Consider the following 17,407-nt stretch of genomic DNA (forward strand, 5'->3'; position numbering starts at 1 on the left):
TCAAACTTGTCTTTAACAATGCAACCTCTCCAGGTAGCAGACACCTGCACAGCTTTAAAGGATACCGCCTGCACTTGATCTGGATCTGCAGTGTCTCAACAAGGGTTACAACTTTCAGATTTAGATAATTAAAGAGGAGCCACAATTTGCACTGTTAGGTCAACTGATTTAATCGCTATGTGTTACATAAAATATGCACGTACTGAAATCAAGCATATTAAAACACATTATGTTACACACATTTACCAAGAACTAGCTGAGCATAAATGGTCGCTTGTCTTTTTTTACTAGCTGTAGAACAGTAATGCTAAATAAGGCATAACTAGTAACAAGCCAATATGCTTGTTTTTGGACTTCAGTGCAGCGTACTACAATGCAGGTTTGGATGAGAAACCTGCGAGAAAAGCTTAGTCTATAGTTTGGATGTTTCCTTTTTCCCCACATATAGTTGGAGAAGAATATTACTAAATGTAAATTAGTAGTTCATTACAAAATGAAAAGTTGTTGCGTTCATATAATTCTTCTTTGCCTTGGGCATAAATGCAACCCTTATACTCAGTTTTAAATGAGTATGAACTGAGTTTTAACTTAACTGAGTCTTAACATTTATGGCCACCTTCCATTTTTTGTGACTGGCTTCCCCTCACAAACAGAAGTTGGAAGGGGCTGCTGTGCTCACTGCTGTGCTCTTTGTCTCTGAGATGGGCATATTAGAGATGTCCACTCTCACTGAAATTTCACAGATACAGAACAAGTGAAAAGAAATTGGAGACTTACAGTGATTATGTCATCCACTGATCTTATTTTAAACTGTGGCCATTTTTGGCTATTTGACTACTGTATAACCATTTAAGAGAAAAATAAGAAAAGGTACAACACATTGTCTGACCTGTGTGATGATCCGTGTGGCACAGTGAACTACATGCACTCAAACCCTGCAAGACAGTGGGCAAGTGTGACACGCTCAGGTCATGGATATTATATGTCTCTTGTAGGAGGGGCAAGTTTAGATCTAGACTGTGCCCTTCAAAAAGCTCTCTCTCTGACCTGCTCAGTCGCACTCAGCCAAGATAGTTGAGCACAGTGGAGCACAGCAAGCCCCCCTCTCTGGACAGCATGGGACTTACTCAGGACCCCAACTTTCAAAAGTTGCAGGAGTGGTACACAGCCCACGCCCTGGGCCTCAACATGAGGCACATGTTTGAGGCTGACAAGGAGAGATTCAACAAGCTCAGGTATAAAACAAGAACAGAATACATTTAGATATGTTTGATGTATTTGGTAAGTTAATGTTAATTCTGTTTTATCATCTGTTGACATGTTCACATAACAGACCTCTGTGTGGCTTCATTACACACATGTCAAACCTCAACACAACGACAAAATGATCGTTTTTGTCTGGATACTGATACTCAGAAAATATCCTCATCTTGTCTCCGATAGCCTCACACTGAAAACTGAGGATGGAGACATTCTTCTGGATTACTCCAAGAACCTCATCACAGAGGACGTTATGAAAATGTTGGTTGACCTGGTAATTCAATTTACATTTAAATGATCTGTGGCCTTTAAACTGTTTATATTAATTACCGAATCATTAGCCAATCAATCCTTTCATCAAGCAGAAAGTGGGGGTCAGTTCATCAGATACAAGTTTCATCTTCACTTAAGTTGTGTTTCTTTGAAGGACTGCTCATAAGTTTAAAACTTCCCAAATTGTTACTGACATAGCATTCATATTTATTGTTTCATTAGGCCAAGTCAAGAGGCATTGAGGCTGCCAGAGAGAAGATGTTTACTGGAGAGAAGATAAACTTCACTGAGGTGCTCGTTGTTAAACAGTCATAACTTCGCTTAACACTCTTTCTTTTATTTCTCTTAAAAATGAACACTAAGTACAGTAAATGCAAGCTGAAAAACCCATTCACTTCTCATTCACGAGCAGTGTAAGCAGCCAGCAGAAAAATACCCAGTGCTTCAGTGCTGATAGTAAGAGTCTGTGTATATTAACATTTATCTCCTGGTGCTGTGGAAATGAAGGGCCGTGCTGTGCTCCATGTGGCTCTGAGGAACCGTTCCAACACTCCCATCATGGTGGATGGGAAGGATGTAATGCCAGACGTTAATAAGGTTCTGGAGAAAATGAAGGGTTTCTGTCATGTGAGTGAACCCAAAAATAAAGGCACAAAATCACAACAAAAGCTCTTCCACAGAACTGTTTAAACAATTCACTATGTCAGTTTTGTAGCCCTGCTCATGAATTTTTTGATGCAGCTATCAGCAGTTTATAGACCCACAAAAATAATGTTTGCGATTTATGTGTTGCAGAAAGTTCGCAGTGGCGAGTGGAAGGGCTACACAGGGAAGGCCATCACTGATGTTGTTAATGTTGGAATTGGAGGATCTGATCTTGTGAGTGGATTAGCTTGAAAGATCTGTTAATCTTACATATATTAATAATAACACAAATAGGCCTGACTTTTTTTTTTCCTTACCATGACCTGTAGGGCCCCCTGATGGTAACTGAGGCCCTGAAGCCGTACTCAAAAGATGGACCTCGTGTGTGGTTTGTGTCCAATATTGATGGCACCCACATCGCCAAAACCCTGGCACAGCTCAACCCTGAGACAACCCTCTTCATCATTGCATCCAAGGTAGCATGTTCATGAAGAAATGAGGAATATTTATTTATTTATTGCTAAATCTTCAAGCACAGACAGAAAGTTCCTTATAAATTGCTGCATGAATATATGTGTATTCCTATATATACAGACATTCACCACACAAGAGACAATTACAAATGCTGAGTCGGCCAAAGCTTGGTTCCTCGAACATGCCAAAGATGTGAGTTTGCAGCAATCCTGCACAGCACAGTTTCATTACTACACTAAAAGGATGTCTTTCTTAATTATAAATTTGATATGTTTCAACAGAAAGCTGCTGTCGCCAAACACTTTGTGGCTCTTTCCACCAATGGTGTAAGTTGTACCAAATTTTTTTCAGGGTTAATAAGCCTCTCGCTGCATCTACACATTCTAATACTAACTTTTCTGTTTTTCTCTGTCTCCCCTTCAGCCCAAAGTGAAAGACTTTGGCATCGACACAGAGAACATGTTCGAGTTCTGGGACGTGAGTGCCCTTTGAGCTTTAAAGCACACACACTGTATGCAGGTTTTTCACGTCCACACGGTGCCATGGAGCGAGAGTAGAAGCTATAAATAAAGCAGACTTTTGACCTGTGAAGTAGGTGAGACAGACTCTCTGAACAGCAGCTGCCGGGTAATCAGAAGCCTCTCTCTTCAGTCTCAGTTATTATTGGTAGTGACCTTCTCTCTTGCAGAGGTTACTGTAAAGGCTGAGTTGCATCAAAGGTCAGAGAGTTGCATTTAGTTACATTGTTGGTATTTTAAAGGTAACAGCTATAATGTGGCCTTTATGTCAGGAGAAAATGGCTGCATGCACAAAATCTACAGCAAAGGTGGGCAATCAATTTTCCCAAAGGGGCACATGGGAGACTGGGACTGTTATAGAGGGCTGCCACAATAAGCTTATAAAGAGCTAAAATTAAAATCAAATGAAACTGAGTTAAGCTTATTGATGTGGCCCTCGACATCAGTCCCAGTTTCTCATGTGGCCCCTTGGAAAAATGTATTGTCCGCCTCTAGTCTACAGTATTTTCAGTCCAAAAGAGAGAAGAAGGGAGAAAAAATGCCTAAAAGAACTTTTGGAAAAGATTTAAGACTGAAGCAATCAATCAATCAATCAATCAATCAATCTTTATTTATAAAGCACTTTTCATACAAAAAAAAAATGTAGCACAAAGTGCTTTACATGGTTAAAAGCAGCCCACCCCACCCCACCCTCCAACTCACTCCCCACACTCTCATTAACATAAACAATGTGAATACACACATATCCCCCCCCCCCCCCCCCCACACACACACACACACGCACACTTAAAGAGTAAAATTGGGCTGGGTACACATGTGCCAAGTGAGGAAACACTATAACAGGGAGCCGTCTGCACCGGGAGCCGGTCACAGACCGTAGCCTCCAGGCTGGGCACACAGCAGGAGGGAGGCAAAGAAGCCCCCCAGCCAGGCTGAGAGGCAAATCATACATTTCTTGCTACTATTTAACAAAGCTATAAAGATCAAGTGTGGTGTTTATTAATTGCATATATGCATAACCTTGGCTTCCTTTTATTAAAATGGGACAAAACATTGTATAATTTTTGTGTGTTTTCTTGTAGTGGGTTGGTGGTCGTTTCTCCCTGTGGTCTGCAATTGGAATGGCTATTGCCCTGCACATTGGTATGTACAGTAAACACACCCACACATTTCAGGGAGCTCGCTGGGGCTTAAACTACAGGAATACCAAGGTTACTTGGGTCCATCCTGAGGAGAAATATTTGCATTTTTATGTCAGTATCTAAAATCATTGCTAAAACATATATGAAAACTTATATGTGTGGACCAGCAATCATATTCATCCCAAGTACAGTGCTAAAAGTCTACACAATCACTTAACTTTTCTTGTGCATCTGATCTCCAGGCTTTGACAACTTTGAGAAGCTTCTGTCAGGAGCACACTGGATGGTGGGTACACCATAATGAGATGTTCAAAGTGTCACTTCTTCACCTGCCTGATATTGAAAATTATTGTTATGATTTTTTCCCTAAAGAATGATACAGAAAACATAAAGGTAAATTAGGTTTACCCTTTCATATATAGGACAAGCACTTCCGTACTGCTCCCCTGGATAAGAACGCTCCCATCCTGTTGGCTCTGTTGGGCATTTGGTACATCAACTTTTTCCACGCTGAGACCCAGGCTATGCTGCCCTATGACCAGTATATGCACCGTTTCACTGCCTACTTCCAACAGGTCTGTCCCCACAATGCAGAAGTGATCCAAAACATTATTTTAAATCAACTTATAGAGTTGATAGATTATTTTAATAATATAAGTGAGTCATTGTATATTGAGAGTGTTTGTTGTCTAGGGTGACATGGAGTCAAATGGAAAGTGCATTACTAATCATGGGACACGTGTGAACTACCACACTGGGCCAATAGTCTGGGGAGAGCCTGGAACAAATGGACAGCATGCCTTCTACCAGCTCATCCACCAAGGTAACTCCACCTGGGAGCAGCAACAGACATTTGATTCAGCTGGTCTTTTTCTGGTCCTGGGTTGTCAAATATGTAGACTGTGTACAAAAACCAGCACATTAAAGTATTTCTGGAGGTTGGTGAGTTGTTGAATCATAAAAACAGTATATACTATTGTAGTTTAGTTACATGTAATTAACAGACTCAGTGAATGTGGAAATCTGAGCCATATCACTGAAATTGCTGTCAGTTGTCTTAAGACACCTCAGGCTGGTGATTATTTCTGTTTGTATCACTCAGCATATAAGAAAAAAATAATAATTTACCAAGAAATATACATTTCTATTGTCTAGCAAAATTTGTGAGGGAAAGTGATAAGGTGTGTTTTCATTTAAAAATATTATGGTTTCAGTGCAGGTGAAACTCTTCAGAGTAAACTTATATACAGTTAAAGAACTGGAATTATCTTAATGGTCCAGGATCAAATTGAGCTGCATGTAGCCCACAGACTAAAGGACTTTAATCCAGTTTGCTACCTGGTTAAGTTTGTCACTAATGCGACTCAACATGTTCATTTCAGGAACTCGAATGGTGCCTTGTGACTTCCTGATTCCAGCTCAATCACAGCATCCAATCAGAGACAACCTGCACCACAAGGTATCACTGATGTTAGAGAGGTATCTGTCTAAAGCAGCATTTATGCAGATATTGCGAAGTCTGTCTCTTGTTTAGGATATTAAATGAGTTTGACCACATCCTAGACTACTCTACTAGACTGTATAGACAAAAGTATTCAGCCATACCGCTTAATCTTAAAATTACAGTGCTTTTAGTTTCCCTGTAAGCACCTAGCCATGCAGTCTACTTATATAAATATTTGTGAAAGAATTCACTGACTTGAAATGTGGTACTATAATAGGATTCCACTGTTGCTACAGGATAGTTTGTGGAATTTCTTTCCTCCTAGATATTTCACAGTCAACCGTAAGCACTACTTTTCTGAAAAAATCTCAAGCATGCCAATACACCACCTTTTCAGCAACACATACAAGCTAATAGGATGCATAATGTTAGTAGATTTAATAAAGCTAGATAAAGAGACCAATATTAGAGCTGTTTTTAATTGTTTTAAACGGTGGTTGGCGGAGGCTGCTTGTTGGATTTGTGAGATGAAAGTCCAAAGCATAAACTTCAAATGATGGTTTTATGATAAGGTTTGTCCGAGAGGTAGAGCTTGGGGTGGAATTAGAAATTATTAAAATCAGTGTAACAAATAGCTACGAAAAGTCACAATAAACTATTCCCAAGAGAGCTGCATGTTCTGATATAACTTTTGTGGGCATTTTCTCAAAGCTCCAAGACAAGTTATTTGGCAACATATATGATATTGCACTGGCACCTTGAGGTGATTGTCAGACCTCCGACATTAGCATCAGAACAAGAGCTGCGCACTGGAGCTGAGGTGCAAGCCACTGACCTTCAATTTATTTTCTGCTTCCTTCTAATTTGTCATAGTGGTCAAACCAGTTTATGCCAACATCTATTTAAAGACGCAGCAACAAATTGAACTTTTGATCTTTGCGGTGGATTTGTTGGTTCTTTTATGCTGTGCATTTTTGTAAAATGGTTTGATTCCACTCATGTCCTTAGAAAAAAGGGTCAGCGCAAATCAATGAAAAGTTGCTCTGAGTGATCACCTTTATTCTAAAGAATATTTATGGGAGAAATCAGTTTCAGGATCACTATGCCCCAATTTGAAGGGCACGAGGGCCAGCTAAACAAGTACAGGAGATTTTGGACTGATGTGTCCCAGAAATGAGGGAGTATCTTTTAGAAGAATGGTGCTGAATTCTTTCAGTTCCAGATACTGAGACATTTTATATATATTATTTTAATTTGTTACTTATCTGTTTGTTAATCATGTAGGAAATACACTATCTAAAACTGCCTGTTTCATTTGACTGTAGATCCTGTTGGCCAACTTCCTGGCTCAGACAGAGGCTCTGATGAAAGGTAAGACTACCGAAGAGGCCAAGAGGGAGCTGGAGGCAAGCGGCCTGAGTGGGGAGGCTCTGGAGAAAATCCTACCACACAAAGTACGTAGAATAAAGAGAAACTACCTTATCAAAGATAATGAACCTGCTGCGCTGCTGATAGCATGTAACAGCAACAAACTAAAACCTAAACTTAAGAGGAGAGCTCCCTGTCATGTTGCTTTTACAAACCCGATTGCAAATTGTTTTTGACAGCAGGTTAGAGAGACTCACCCAGTAAAAACTCTGTAAACAGATGTTGAAGACAACTGTGTCACTTTGAAAAGTGAAAAGACATCTAAAAAAAACAAAAAAACCCCCACATCTCTCTTTATGTCTAACGTTGGCTGAAAAATGAAAATACACCTTTTCTTCTCGCTACATTTGCAAACTCTAAAACATCAAAGAAGTTCAAAGCACTCTCTTTTTCAAATAACCCTGGAGGCTTACTGAAGGCTTTTTTGCTGAAATGCACTGGAGTTTGTTTTTTTTAAAGGTTAAATATGACCATGGTCTGACAATGGAGGCATTTATTGATTTTATTTGAAGAATAAATTGCCTTTGACTTCTTTGATGATTTAGCTTATATGTATCTCATCCAAAGAGGACCGCAAACACAAACAGTCTGAATCAAGGATGCAGACTTTTTCAGAAACCATTTAAGTGCATCTTCAAACTCCTCAGACAACCAGGAGAATCAAACTCTGAACCTTCTTGCTATAATGTACTAGCAACACCCTAGCTTGTGAAAAAAAACTCAGTTTTGACTGTCCACAAGCCAGTAAGCTTATTTTGCAACAGAAAACCAGAGTTAACTGCATTAAAAACAGAATTTCATTCATGTTTTAATATTTGTTTTTTTTTAAATGTCATCCTCTATCATCTGCCTGTCCAATCACACTGGTTTCAAATTAAATTTCGATCCAGCTTTGTACTAAAACCCCAAAGACATATGTATTTGCAATTTAAAAAATGAGGGGATTGTCACAGATTATTAGGCAGAGGACTCAATCACAGGACTTTGAAGTTTTAGAGAGAAGGTGAGGGTTTATTTACAATGTGGCACCAAGTGAGGATAGATACATATATACAGTGAGACAGATAACACGGGGCTCCAGGGAGTAGAGGGGGGTCTGAAGGGGAGGGAAGGTCCAAGGCAGGTGCACGCACCCTCCTCTTCAACTCAATCCACAACTCACTCAGATAGTCCACTCCAAAATGCTCATGCTCACTCACACACATCCACAGGAATCCAGCCGGCAGGGAATCTAGAAGGCCTGTACACAGAGGAAAACAACATTAGGAGGGAGCTCTAGGACAGCACAAGGAATACTCAAAAGGCTAGGCTACACTGATGCTAGGTAGTGTGACGATCCAGCAAGGAAGCAGTCTCTCTTGCCATCTTAAGTAGTCTGCCAGCATCAGTGTAAATGAGCCACAGGTGTGTGTTCAGGGCGGGTTCAGAGGCGAGGAATCAAGATCCAGTTCCGCCTTGGAAAGGCGAAGACAATAAAACACACACCACGACCTCTCCAGATCTTGAGAGATATTCACTTGTGTCATTTCAGTTCAGTTCACCAAAATAAAGAAAATAAATAAATAAAAGCTTCCAGTAACGAGATATGTTTCAAATAGGAATAGGAATTGCCTATTAGAAATAAGCAAATCTGAGATGGTGACATGGTGGGTGGACATTTAAACTTGAAACTTAAACTGAAATGACAATGACCCACTTTTGAACCCATCTTAAACATTTAATTTTAGCCCTGACAGCTAAGTACCATGTTTACATCTGTGTCTAAACTAGACTTCTGATTTTTGTTCAAATTAAAGTCAAGTCATTGTAACAGCTAAAAAAGTTAACCCCCCCAAAAACTTTCCATGAATATCTTGTGTTAGGGGGACAGTGCCCTCCAGTGACATGTATGGACATGGCAATGTATACTTTGTTAAAAAAAACATTTTTGCAAAATAGTGAATTGTATTCTAAAATGTTTCTATTTGATCGCCGCAGGTATTCCAGGGAAACAGACCAACCAACTCAATCATCTTCAAGAAACTGACTCCATATACACTTGGAGTACTTATAGGTAAACCACTTTTGGCACTGTACTGGTTTTATCATTGGTAACATTACCAATAACAATTTCTTTTGAAGCTTTAATGTCCTTTTAAACATCGTTTTAATCAATTTAATTCTACATATACCATTATCTAATTTAACCCGGTTAGTTTTATCTGAAAATGAGACATTACGAAATAATTTCCACTGTTTTTAAATGCGCTGGACTGCACAATAATAAATGATATCTGAGACAGTGGTGGTAATGATCACACAGTGGGAATTTCCTGAAACAGCCAAAGAGTGGCAATTTCCAGCTGAGCTTCAGTCAGGACGTTGCACACTGTTGCATAGTAACAGTCAGTGTGTTTGCACCTATGATGGGAAACTAACTGAGCAGGTTTTATTCTGAACAGCTCTATTGTGCTGCTTCAGAAATTCAATCTTTGTTTTCATTTCATTTGTTGAATTTGTGATTATTCTTCCCATTTTTGCAGCAATGTATGATCACAAGATCTTTGTCCAGGGATTAATGTGGGAGATCAACAGCTTTGACCAGTGGGGGTGAGTCTGTTTCTTTCAGCATACACAACAAGTTTCCTAATAAAAGTCTCTCTTTTGTGCTAATTCGCAGCTCCACATGTTTATTCCTGGACTCTGCTGAAATTTTGCATGATTCACAGTCAGAATTAACCTTATTTAACATTTACTATGCCTTGGTGTAGGCCCCTCCGTTCATCCCCTTTCCGAAACAAGCCTCTCCCCCACTTTAGGCCAACTTTCTTCTCATTGTCTGACCCAAAGGTTTGAACACCAGGGGCTGCTGTGCTCAAATAAGCAAGCTTTAAGAGAAGTCTGACGCCTAATGTTATACTGTGCAGCTTTCAGATTGAGGCACTGTGGATACATTTTTGCAGATTTTCCAAAATGTATTAACACATGACTGAACCCATCATATCTCTTGTATTTATGTCTTCTCCCCTCACATACGCATTATTAGAGTGGAACTGGGCAAACAGCTCGCCAAGAAGATTGAGCCTGAGCTCAAGGACACTGCTGAGATTCACTCCCACGACTCCTCCACCAACGGACTAATCAACTTCCTCAAGAAGAATTTTGCCTGAGCTGAGTGACCTCAATAACTTCCCCTTGACTCCACAGTATTATCTATCTTATCAGCTCAGGAGCTGCGTGGACAGGAGTCCCGCAGTGGCAGCTGGTCACTCCCACGCAGTTGAGCTGAAGCACTCTGTATGTTTGTTCTCGCATTATGAATATCGTGACTGTCTAGTATGCTGTCGTTTCCACGTTTGTTCGTTTACCACTGTGAGAGGAAAAGCTTTTTGTATTAGACTGTCGTGACAGGCAGAGCGAAGCATGCCCCCACTCTGTCTCTACTGTTACACGAAATTTTGTTCCTGAAATAAAAATCTTCACACAGAATATGTAGATATGTTCGGTTTTCTCATACATATGTACATGTATGTAATGATGATGTGAGCGTGCGACTAACAAAAAGCAGTACACCACTAGATGGCATCAGAGTGCCAGATTTATTTGCTGGGAGCAAATGAGCCACCCAGTAATCAACTAGTTATTCAGTGGAACAAAGGGTCAAAGGTCAGTCCATCTGTACTGTTCCTCCCCACAAATCCCCAGACTCCACAGCATCCATTTAGCTTAGAGAGAAAAACAAACAACTGGACTAAACAGCATCTGGACTGCAAGTCAGTCAGCACTATGTTTAACTAGAATTTAATTTTATGATCGTTTTGGACACATGTAACAAAATCTCCTTGTATTCTCCTGATAAACAGAAGGATCACATATAATACTTGTATGAGAGGCAGCTTGCTTCTGAATAAATCATGATTGTGTTAAGTACTGTTTGATGCACAAAACAGCCTGAGCCTTAAATATATTTCACGGTGTTTCCTTCACTTTAAACCCACTGCCAGGTACAATTACAGAGTGTGTGTAAGGACAAACAGAAAGTTAAAAAAGAAACCGAGACCCCCAGACACTGCTGGGTTTTCAGTCCTGTTGCCAGGCAACAATACAGTACTTCAAATCTAACTTGTGCTTTTTATCTCTAGCTCTGAAACAAGATACAGAAGAAAGTGAGTTTGTCTGAGGAGAACATTCTGCCTTATTGTGAATTATCAGTGAAATCAGTCCAAAAAGAACACATTTTCGACTCATAGCTAGAAAAAAAGAAGAAGATAATTTTGGAGTATTCTTTGTAAATGGTGTTACCTTTCTCACTGAAACTCATCCCTCGATGACTCTCAGCTGAGTCCTAGATGAAGGGGCAAAGCCCTGGCTACATCATGGTGGTGAGGCTGAGCAAACCTGCAACTCTGCTTACTGAAACAAGAAAGTCCAGTGAACTAATAAAATACAAAAAGCAAACAGTAAAAATCTCCAAAATAGAAGAAAACGTTATAGCACCTGAACAGGAGTGAAAATATTTCATCCCTCTTACTTACCTCGCAGTGACAGTGCGAGTTTCATTTCAAATCTTGGGGAAAATACCACTTCTTGCCTTTACGCTCTCTAAGTTGTCATTTTTAACTGAGGTTAGTAAGTGGTTTAAATTAAAAGCAATGTTTCCGTAAACAACTGCTGCTGAACCTGGTTGTAACAGGAGAAACTGGACACGATTTAAAGAATAGACACAGACTAACCTGAAAGCGAGTGTACATTTAACCAAAAACAGTAACACAGTGGGAGCTATCTTCAAAAAATATAACAGACCAGGAAAAAACAAAGGAACTCCTGACAAAAAAAGACAGAGTTTTTGATGAACCATTTTTGCTTTTGACAGCACAACCAGTTTATGGGCCTAATCAACAAATCAATCAATCAATCAAAGCAAAACAAAAATGCATCAACTGAGACTTACATAATGGAATTTATCATACATATGACTCTATCTGTTTTACTTGAGAATAGCAGCCCGTATCAGCAACTAATAAGTGAACAATTCACCAGAAAAATCTGCTATTTGGCCAAAAGCAAGGCTGAAATATTCATCCTTGTGACATCTAAACAGTTGAACATGGCCACACCTATAAAGACTTCTTCTTCCTATGTGCACCTGCATCCACAAATAGCGAAAGCCTCTAGTACTTCTGCGTTACTCTGCGCACTATTATTCAAAACAGGTTAATTTTCGAGGCAGGAATAAACAAACTGTAACAAATCAACATGAAGAAGTAACAGGGCCGACTCGGTTCAGCGGAGAGTGGAATCAAATTGCAGCGGGAAAGCATTAAACAGGATCTGTGTGCGTTCCTGAGATTTTTGTTGAACAATGCCGCTGCACACCCTCACATTCCACTTCATACTCTATTGGTTTGGCCACTTGGTTATTTTTCTTTCCTCCTGGAGTGTTTAAGAGTTGCCCCCCTTCAACATTGCTTGCCATAATGTTACTGACAATGTCAGGTGTAGCTTTGGAGCACAAAACTGGAATTCTTCCAGATGGCATGAAGTGCTTGTTGTTGTATGGAAAGATCCTCTGAGATGCATGTTTTCTTCATCAGCATGTTCTCAACACATTTGTATTCATCGTGCGCCACAGTGGAAGCAGTTTGACGGTCAGCATCCGTGCATGTAAAAAAGCTCGGAAATTCAGGCCTCAGAGGAGGAGAGTGCCTGCAGGTCTTCAGCCAGCTGCCATTCTCACTTGAACTTCACTGGCATGCTTCACTGGTAAAACTCTGGAGGATATAAAAAAAAAGAAAAGAAAAAAAAAAAGCCATCGTGTCAAGCCCAGCTTCATTTTTCCCATGACTACAGGAGTTATATAAAGATTAACTTAAGTACGTGGGCAGAGCTTGTCATATTGCAGCAAAGGAAGCCTGCTGGAGTCGCACGAGGCCTCAGAGTGCTTCAGCTAACCACTGCTCAGACTCCATGTTTCTCCTCAACTTTCTACAGCTCCCCATTTTGAGGACCACATCGAAAAAAACTGCTCTCTGCATTCTCACCATCACCGCAACAAGAACAAAATCCTGAGGACTATTACAGCTACATGCCAGTGCACATTGTGTGATTTTGTTCAGGTATTAAAGCAGAACGCTAAACATTGGTTGCCAACATTAGTACACAGATAGTGTACAGGCAGTTCTGGCATAAAGCATCACATGCAAACATATGCATCCTTCATAGCAGAATTACTTCTTTGAGATGCCCTTGACCTCACAGGTCAATCAGAGGCTGCTTTTTAGTGGTTTCTCCCTGCCAAGCTACCAGACAGCTGGGCTGGTTTTTCCCTCTGGGAAGGCCCAAAGTCAGTTATCTGGTTTTCTGTGTGGGTTTTTGCATACTAAGCACCCATTGTAAGAATCATATTTTTTGTTGCCTCTGCAGATAAACTGACCAACATCTGGCTCTAAGTCAGCATCACAAAGTGAGAGATACATAATACTCCCACGCTGATATCAACCTCTGTTAGTCTGCAGGAAACATAATATCACAGCGACAAACACAAGGATTGTGTTGAATGTTGATTTATTTTAAAAGATTTGTACATCAAAGCTTTTATTTCTGATTGTGGTGACATATTTCAAACCAAGCTGACATGACTGTGTAGCTTCAAGCTAGAGCAGTGTAGATACGATTATTTATTTTAACCTTCAAAATTTAATAGTTCAGCATAAGAGATTTTTTTCAGTAAGTCTTGTAAATGAGTGAATTGGTCACCTTTGTGCTCTTTCTTATTTATTTACTGGTTTCTGGTTAACAATTTAGTGTTAGTTTGCTAGCTAAACCTCAAAAAAGCAATTACTCATGTAATGTAAATTGAAGTAGTGTAGTAATTAACTACAACCACACATCAAACTCGTCTAAAGGCCCCATATGCTTGTTTGTTTCCATTCCTTCCCTCTTTGTCTGTTTGCCATCTTCTCTCAGAGGCATCGCGCGGCTCTACTAGGTCGAGAAGATAAGGCCTTCCCTAAACTGCAGCATTTGACCCGTTCATTAATCTTTCACTATTCCCATCTTCATCAGTAAACATGTGGAGTACATTTGGGGTTGTAGCTTTTGCTTGTGAATCTCTAACATGACAGAAATCTGGCTCTTTTCCCACTCAGTGTCAAAATAAACAAGACACTAAATTACTGGTAATTGTCTGTCAGACTTCCTGTTTAAAGTAGGTTTCAAGCCCTGCCCAGCATAATGATGATGACATCGTGAGGGGTTATTTTCTCAAATCCCTTTAGAGCCACAAAAGACGCTACACAGAGGAGGGTGACTAGCAGATGTCGAAAAAACTGATCTTTGGAGTGAACGATTAGGAGGTTGACCGTTTATAGTTAACATCTTTATCTTTAAAGAATCATTAAAAAATAATAAACAAGCAAAAAGAAATCAAGCAATAAAAATAGGAAACAGACAAAAATCGGTTCCTGTTGTTCAAGGATGTCAAAATCATTTTACATCGCTAAATATGGCCGTCTTAGATCCATGTCTTTAACATTGTTAGGAAAAGATTACCGATTTCCGGAGAGGGTTTGTTTTTTGTTGTTGTTATTTTGTTATTCTGTCTAGTTTGGCTTAATTGTCTTATTTATTCCACAAAACGTAATCTCTGAGGGGATGTGTTTCCTAAAATTAACACTATCAGCTTTTTTATTTAAAAATACTTTAAATAAAATACTTAAAAAACGAACATTAATCAAACTAACATATTACTGATGTTTATTAATTTATAGTCTTATTATGTTTCTTCTGGATACAACCCCGGTGAAAAGAGATTTGAGTCTAGTGAAATTTCTTTAGAAATAAAATAATAACTATTATTTTTATAGCAATTTTCAAAATCCAAACTTCACAGGAGCAACAAAATAAATTGACATTAAAAAAAATGTGTGAAGACGTTGCAAAAATAACAGAAATTGTTTTGTAAATAAGGTCTGTTCAATGGAAATTCAAACTCTTGTAAAATCGGGAAAGTGTGTTTTAAGTATTTAAAATAACTGACTCAGCCAATTTCTTCAGGGAGACCCTTCCAATGCGCCTGGATAAAAGTCCGCTTCCCAAGGATCCCAAAGTGTACACTGGTTCATATGGTACTAAGAAGTCAGAGATATAGCTAGGAGCAAGGTAGTGAGGCCAATTAAAAGTTATCAATAAAATCTTCAAAGATATTTAAAACATACTGGAAGTGATTGTAAAAAGGATAAATAGGAATTATACAGTGATTAAAGTCTGATCTTCTCAGATTATTCTGACCTCTTCCTAAAATGTCTTTCTGCACCCTCAAACACAGTAAGACAGTCTATCTATCTATCTATCTATCTATCTATATAGATATATAGATATTAGGGGTGCAACGATACTCGTATCGATATTGAACCGTTCGATACAGTGCTTTCGGTTCGGTACGCATATGTATGAACAATACAAAATTTGTAATTTATTGTATCAACTTTCCTTCTGACGATGCTGTCTGTGTTGAGCGCTCAGTAAATCTGCATTCGACTACTCAGCCTAGGCTGCACTGTCGAGCGCAGATCCACTGAGCACACAGACAGCATCATCAGAAGGACAAGCGCAGGGCAAGCTAGCGAGACAGAAGTTAAGCTCTCCTTGCAACATGGCAAATTGAACCTTCCCCACCCTCATTCAGATGTGGCGTTTGGAATTATTTTGGTTTTCATGTGACATATGACCCTGAAGGTAAGCGCGTCATGGACTAAAGTAAAACAGTATGTTGGATGTGCCACGCAATGCTCAATTACATGGGTGGGAACTAGTGTGTTAGCGAGCAGTTAGCTCGTTAACGTGTTAGCCGTCTAGCCCCACGCAGGGGTAGCTCGATAACGGAGCACTAGTGGGAACACAACGAATATGACTGCACATTTACGCCGACATCATCCTAGTGCAAAGACAAGTGGAAGCAGACAAAAACAACAAGCATGCATGTTACAAACTTTACCCGAGTCATTTAGACAGCCGTTAGCACATGATTCTCCTTATGGGGACCTGATATGTTTAATATTGTGGCGAGCTCAGACAAGGAGGAGAGGGAGGTGTCGTTTGGTCTTGCTTACCGTGAGCTAGCCAGGGAGCACAGCCGTTTATTGACATCTGCAGAAGAACACTGCCGCTAGCTAACTCCTCAGCGTGGCAACCGCACAGCAACAACAACACACAGAGCGCCCTCTGACCCCGGAAGGACACACCGTCGCAGCGAGAAGGCGTCACCCGTCACTATGGCAACATAAACAAAACATAACTGTACAAACAGAACCCCGAACAGCCCTGACCCGCTACAATATGCTGCTGAGAATATAGCCCAGAAGAAGCGTATAGTATAGCTTTTATTTTGGAAAGAGCCATTTCTCTGTAATAAACTCTCTTTTCCAAAGATGAGTGACTCCTCAATCAGATACAGGTGTTACCGCGCCAGATCCGCGGCCCCGAACCGTAGTAAGGAAACCTCTGGCAGTTACTTGAAGGTTCCGTAACTGACTCGTAGCCGGCAACAGCTTACTATACAGGTCAACTCCGCTAGCAAAAAGATCGAAGGAGGCGTAGGAAACTGCTTCACCGAACTTTATTTCTTCTCTAAGGCACGAACACAGCGTACAGTGGGCTGAAACAGTTTACTCACAGCGAGCATGGCCGACACAACTCTGGCTGTCGAGGGAGTTATTATATTCCTTTTATTTATTTTCTTTCCGTCTCTTCTGTAGCTAACCGTTACTTTTTCCCCTTCTCCGCTCTCTCTCTTCACACACACACACACACCAGGCAGTCCCGCTACACACATCCCGAATACATTTCCCATCAGGCTTCATCCTTAAAGGGCCATGCCTGTAACACAGGGCTTGCAAAATCGGGCTAGCGATTTTTCCAGTCGGGCTACCAAAATCTATCTCTGCCCTGCCCGTCGGGCTATTGTAGGAAGGAAAAATATATGTCAATGCTTTTGCATTCTTTTGGAAATGTAGCTGGGTAATTATGTCATTGGCATCGGTGAGCCACTGTCAATATGTGACATATTGAAATCGCGTTTGAATTTGCGCTTGTTTTTTGCTTTCACTTTGCAAATGTCCAGGTGCCTTCTTTTGGCGCACCGCCGGTCACGACAGGCGGGGGAAAAGTCACTCGGGTCAGAACATGGGGTGCCACCATCATCCCACTTCTGACACCAATGTGGCGAGCTCAGACAACGAGGAGAC

At 40.2% G+C, this 17,407-nt stretch overlaps 1 protein-coding gene and 1 long non-coding RNA gene across 4 annotated transcripts; one reads left to right on the plus strand and one right to left on the minus strand.

Annotated features, from left to right (window-relative positions):
- Window positions 1–1,038: 1,038 nt before the first annotated feature.
- Window positions 1,039–11,126, plus strand: gpib (glucose-6-phosphate isomerase b). The gene is made up of 18 exons (XM_085249661.1): window positions 1,039–1,235; window positions 1,444–1,534; window positions 1,756–1,824; window positions 2,041–2,160; window positions 2,329–2,412; window positions 2,508–2,654; window positions 2,773–2,844; window positions 2,934–2,978; window positions 3,076–3,129; window positions 4,253–4,313; window positions 4,555–4,598; window positions 4,735–4,887; window positions 5,006–5,135; window positions 5,695–5,771; window positions 7,082–7,210; window positions 9,162–9,237; window positions 9,707–9,773; window positions 10,210–11,126. Exons 1-18 carry the CDS (start codon window positions 1,117–1,119, stop codon window positions 10,331–10,333), a joined length of 1,662 nt encoding a protein of 553 aa, XP_085105787.1. The 5' UTR covers window positions 1,039–1,116; the 3' UTR covers window positions 10,334–11,126.
- LOC146582893 (uncharacterized) lies at window positions 7,935–16,821 on the minus strand. Of its 3 annotated transcripts, none has more exons than XR_014888988.1 (4): window positions 16,274–16,821; window positions 11,699–12,934; window positions 11,466–11,599; window positions 7,936–8,424 (listed from the first exon to the last, which is right to left on the minus strand). It is a non-coding gene; the product is annotated as an uncharacterized LOC146582893 (long non-coding RNA). The 3 variants fall into 3 exon arrangements; XR_014888992.1 differs by having other exon boundaries at window positions 7,937–8,424; window positions 11,466–11,576; XR_014888984.1 differs by having other exon boundaries at window positions 7,935–8,424; window positions 11,466–12,934.
- Window positions 16,822–17,407: the final 586 nt, after the last annotated feature.

This window comes from Mchenga conophoros, linkage group LG1, assembly GCF_057382185.1.
Source record: "Mchenga conophoros isolate Kocher_MC1m ecotype Shallow Benthic linkage group LG1, M_conophoros_male_GT1.1, whole genome shotgun sequence".
NCBI classification, from domain to species: domain Eukaryota; kingdom Metazoa; phylum Chordata; class Actinopteri; order Cichliformes; family Cichlidae; genus Mchenga; species Mchenga conophoros.

Coding starts and splice junctions, on each gene's coding strand:
- gpib (XM_085249661.1), top strand. CDS start 1,117: ATGGGACTTACTCAGGACCCCAACTTTCAAAAGTTGCAGGAGTGGTAC. Junction 2,979..3,075: donor TGGCTCTTTCCACCAATGGT/GTAAGTTGTACC, acceptor TCTCCCCTTCAG/CCCAAAGTGAAAGACTTTGG. Junction 4,314..4,554: donor GGCTATTGCCCTGCACATTG/GTATGTACAGTA, acceptor TCTGATCTCCAG/GCTTTGACAACTTTGAGAAG.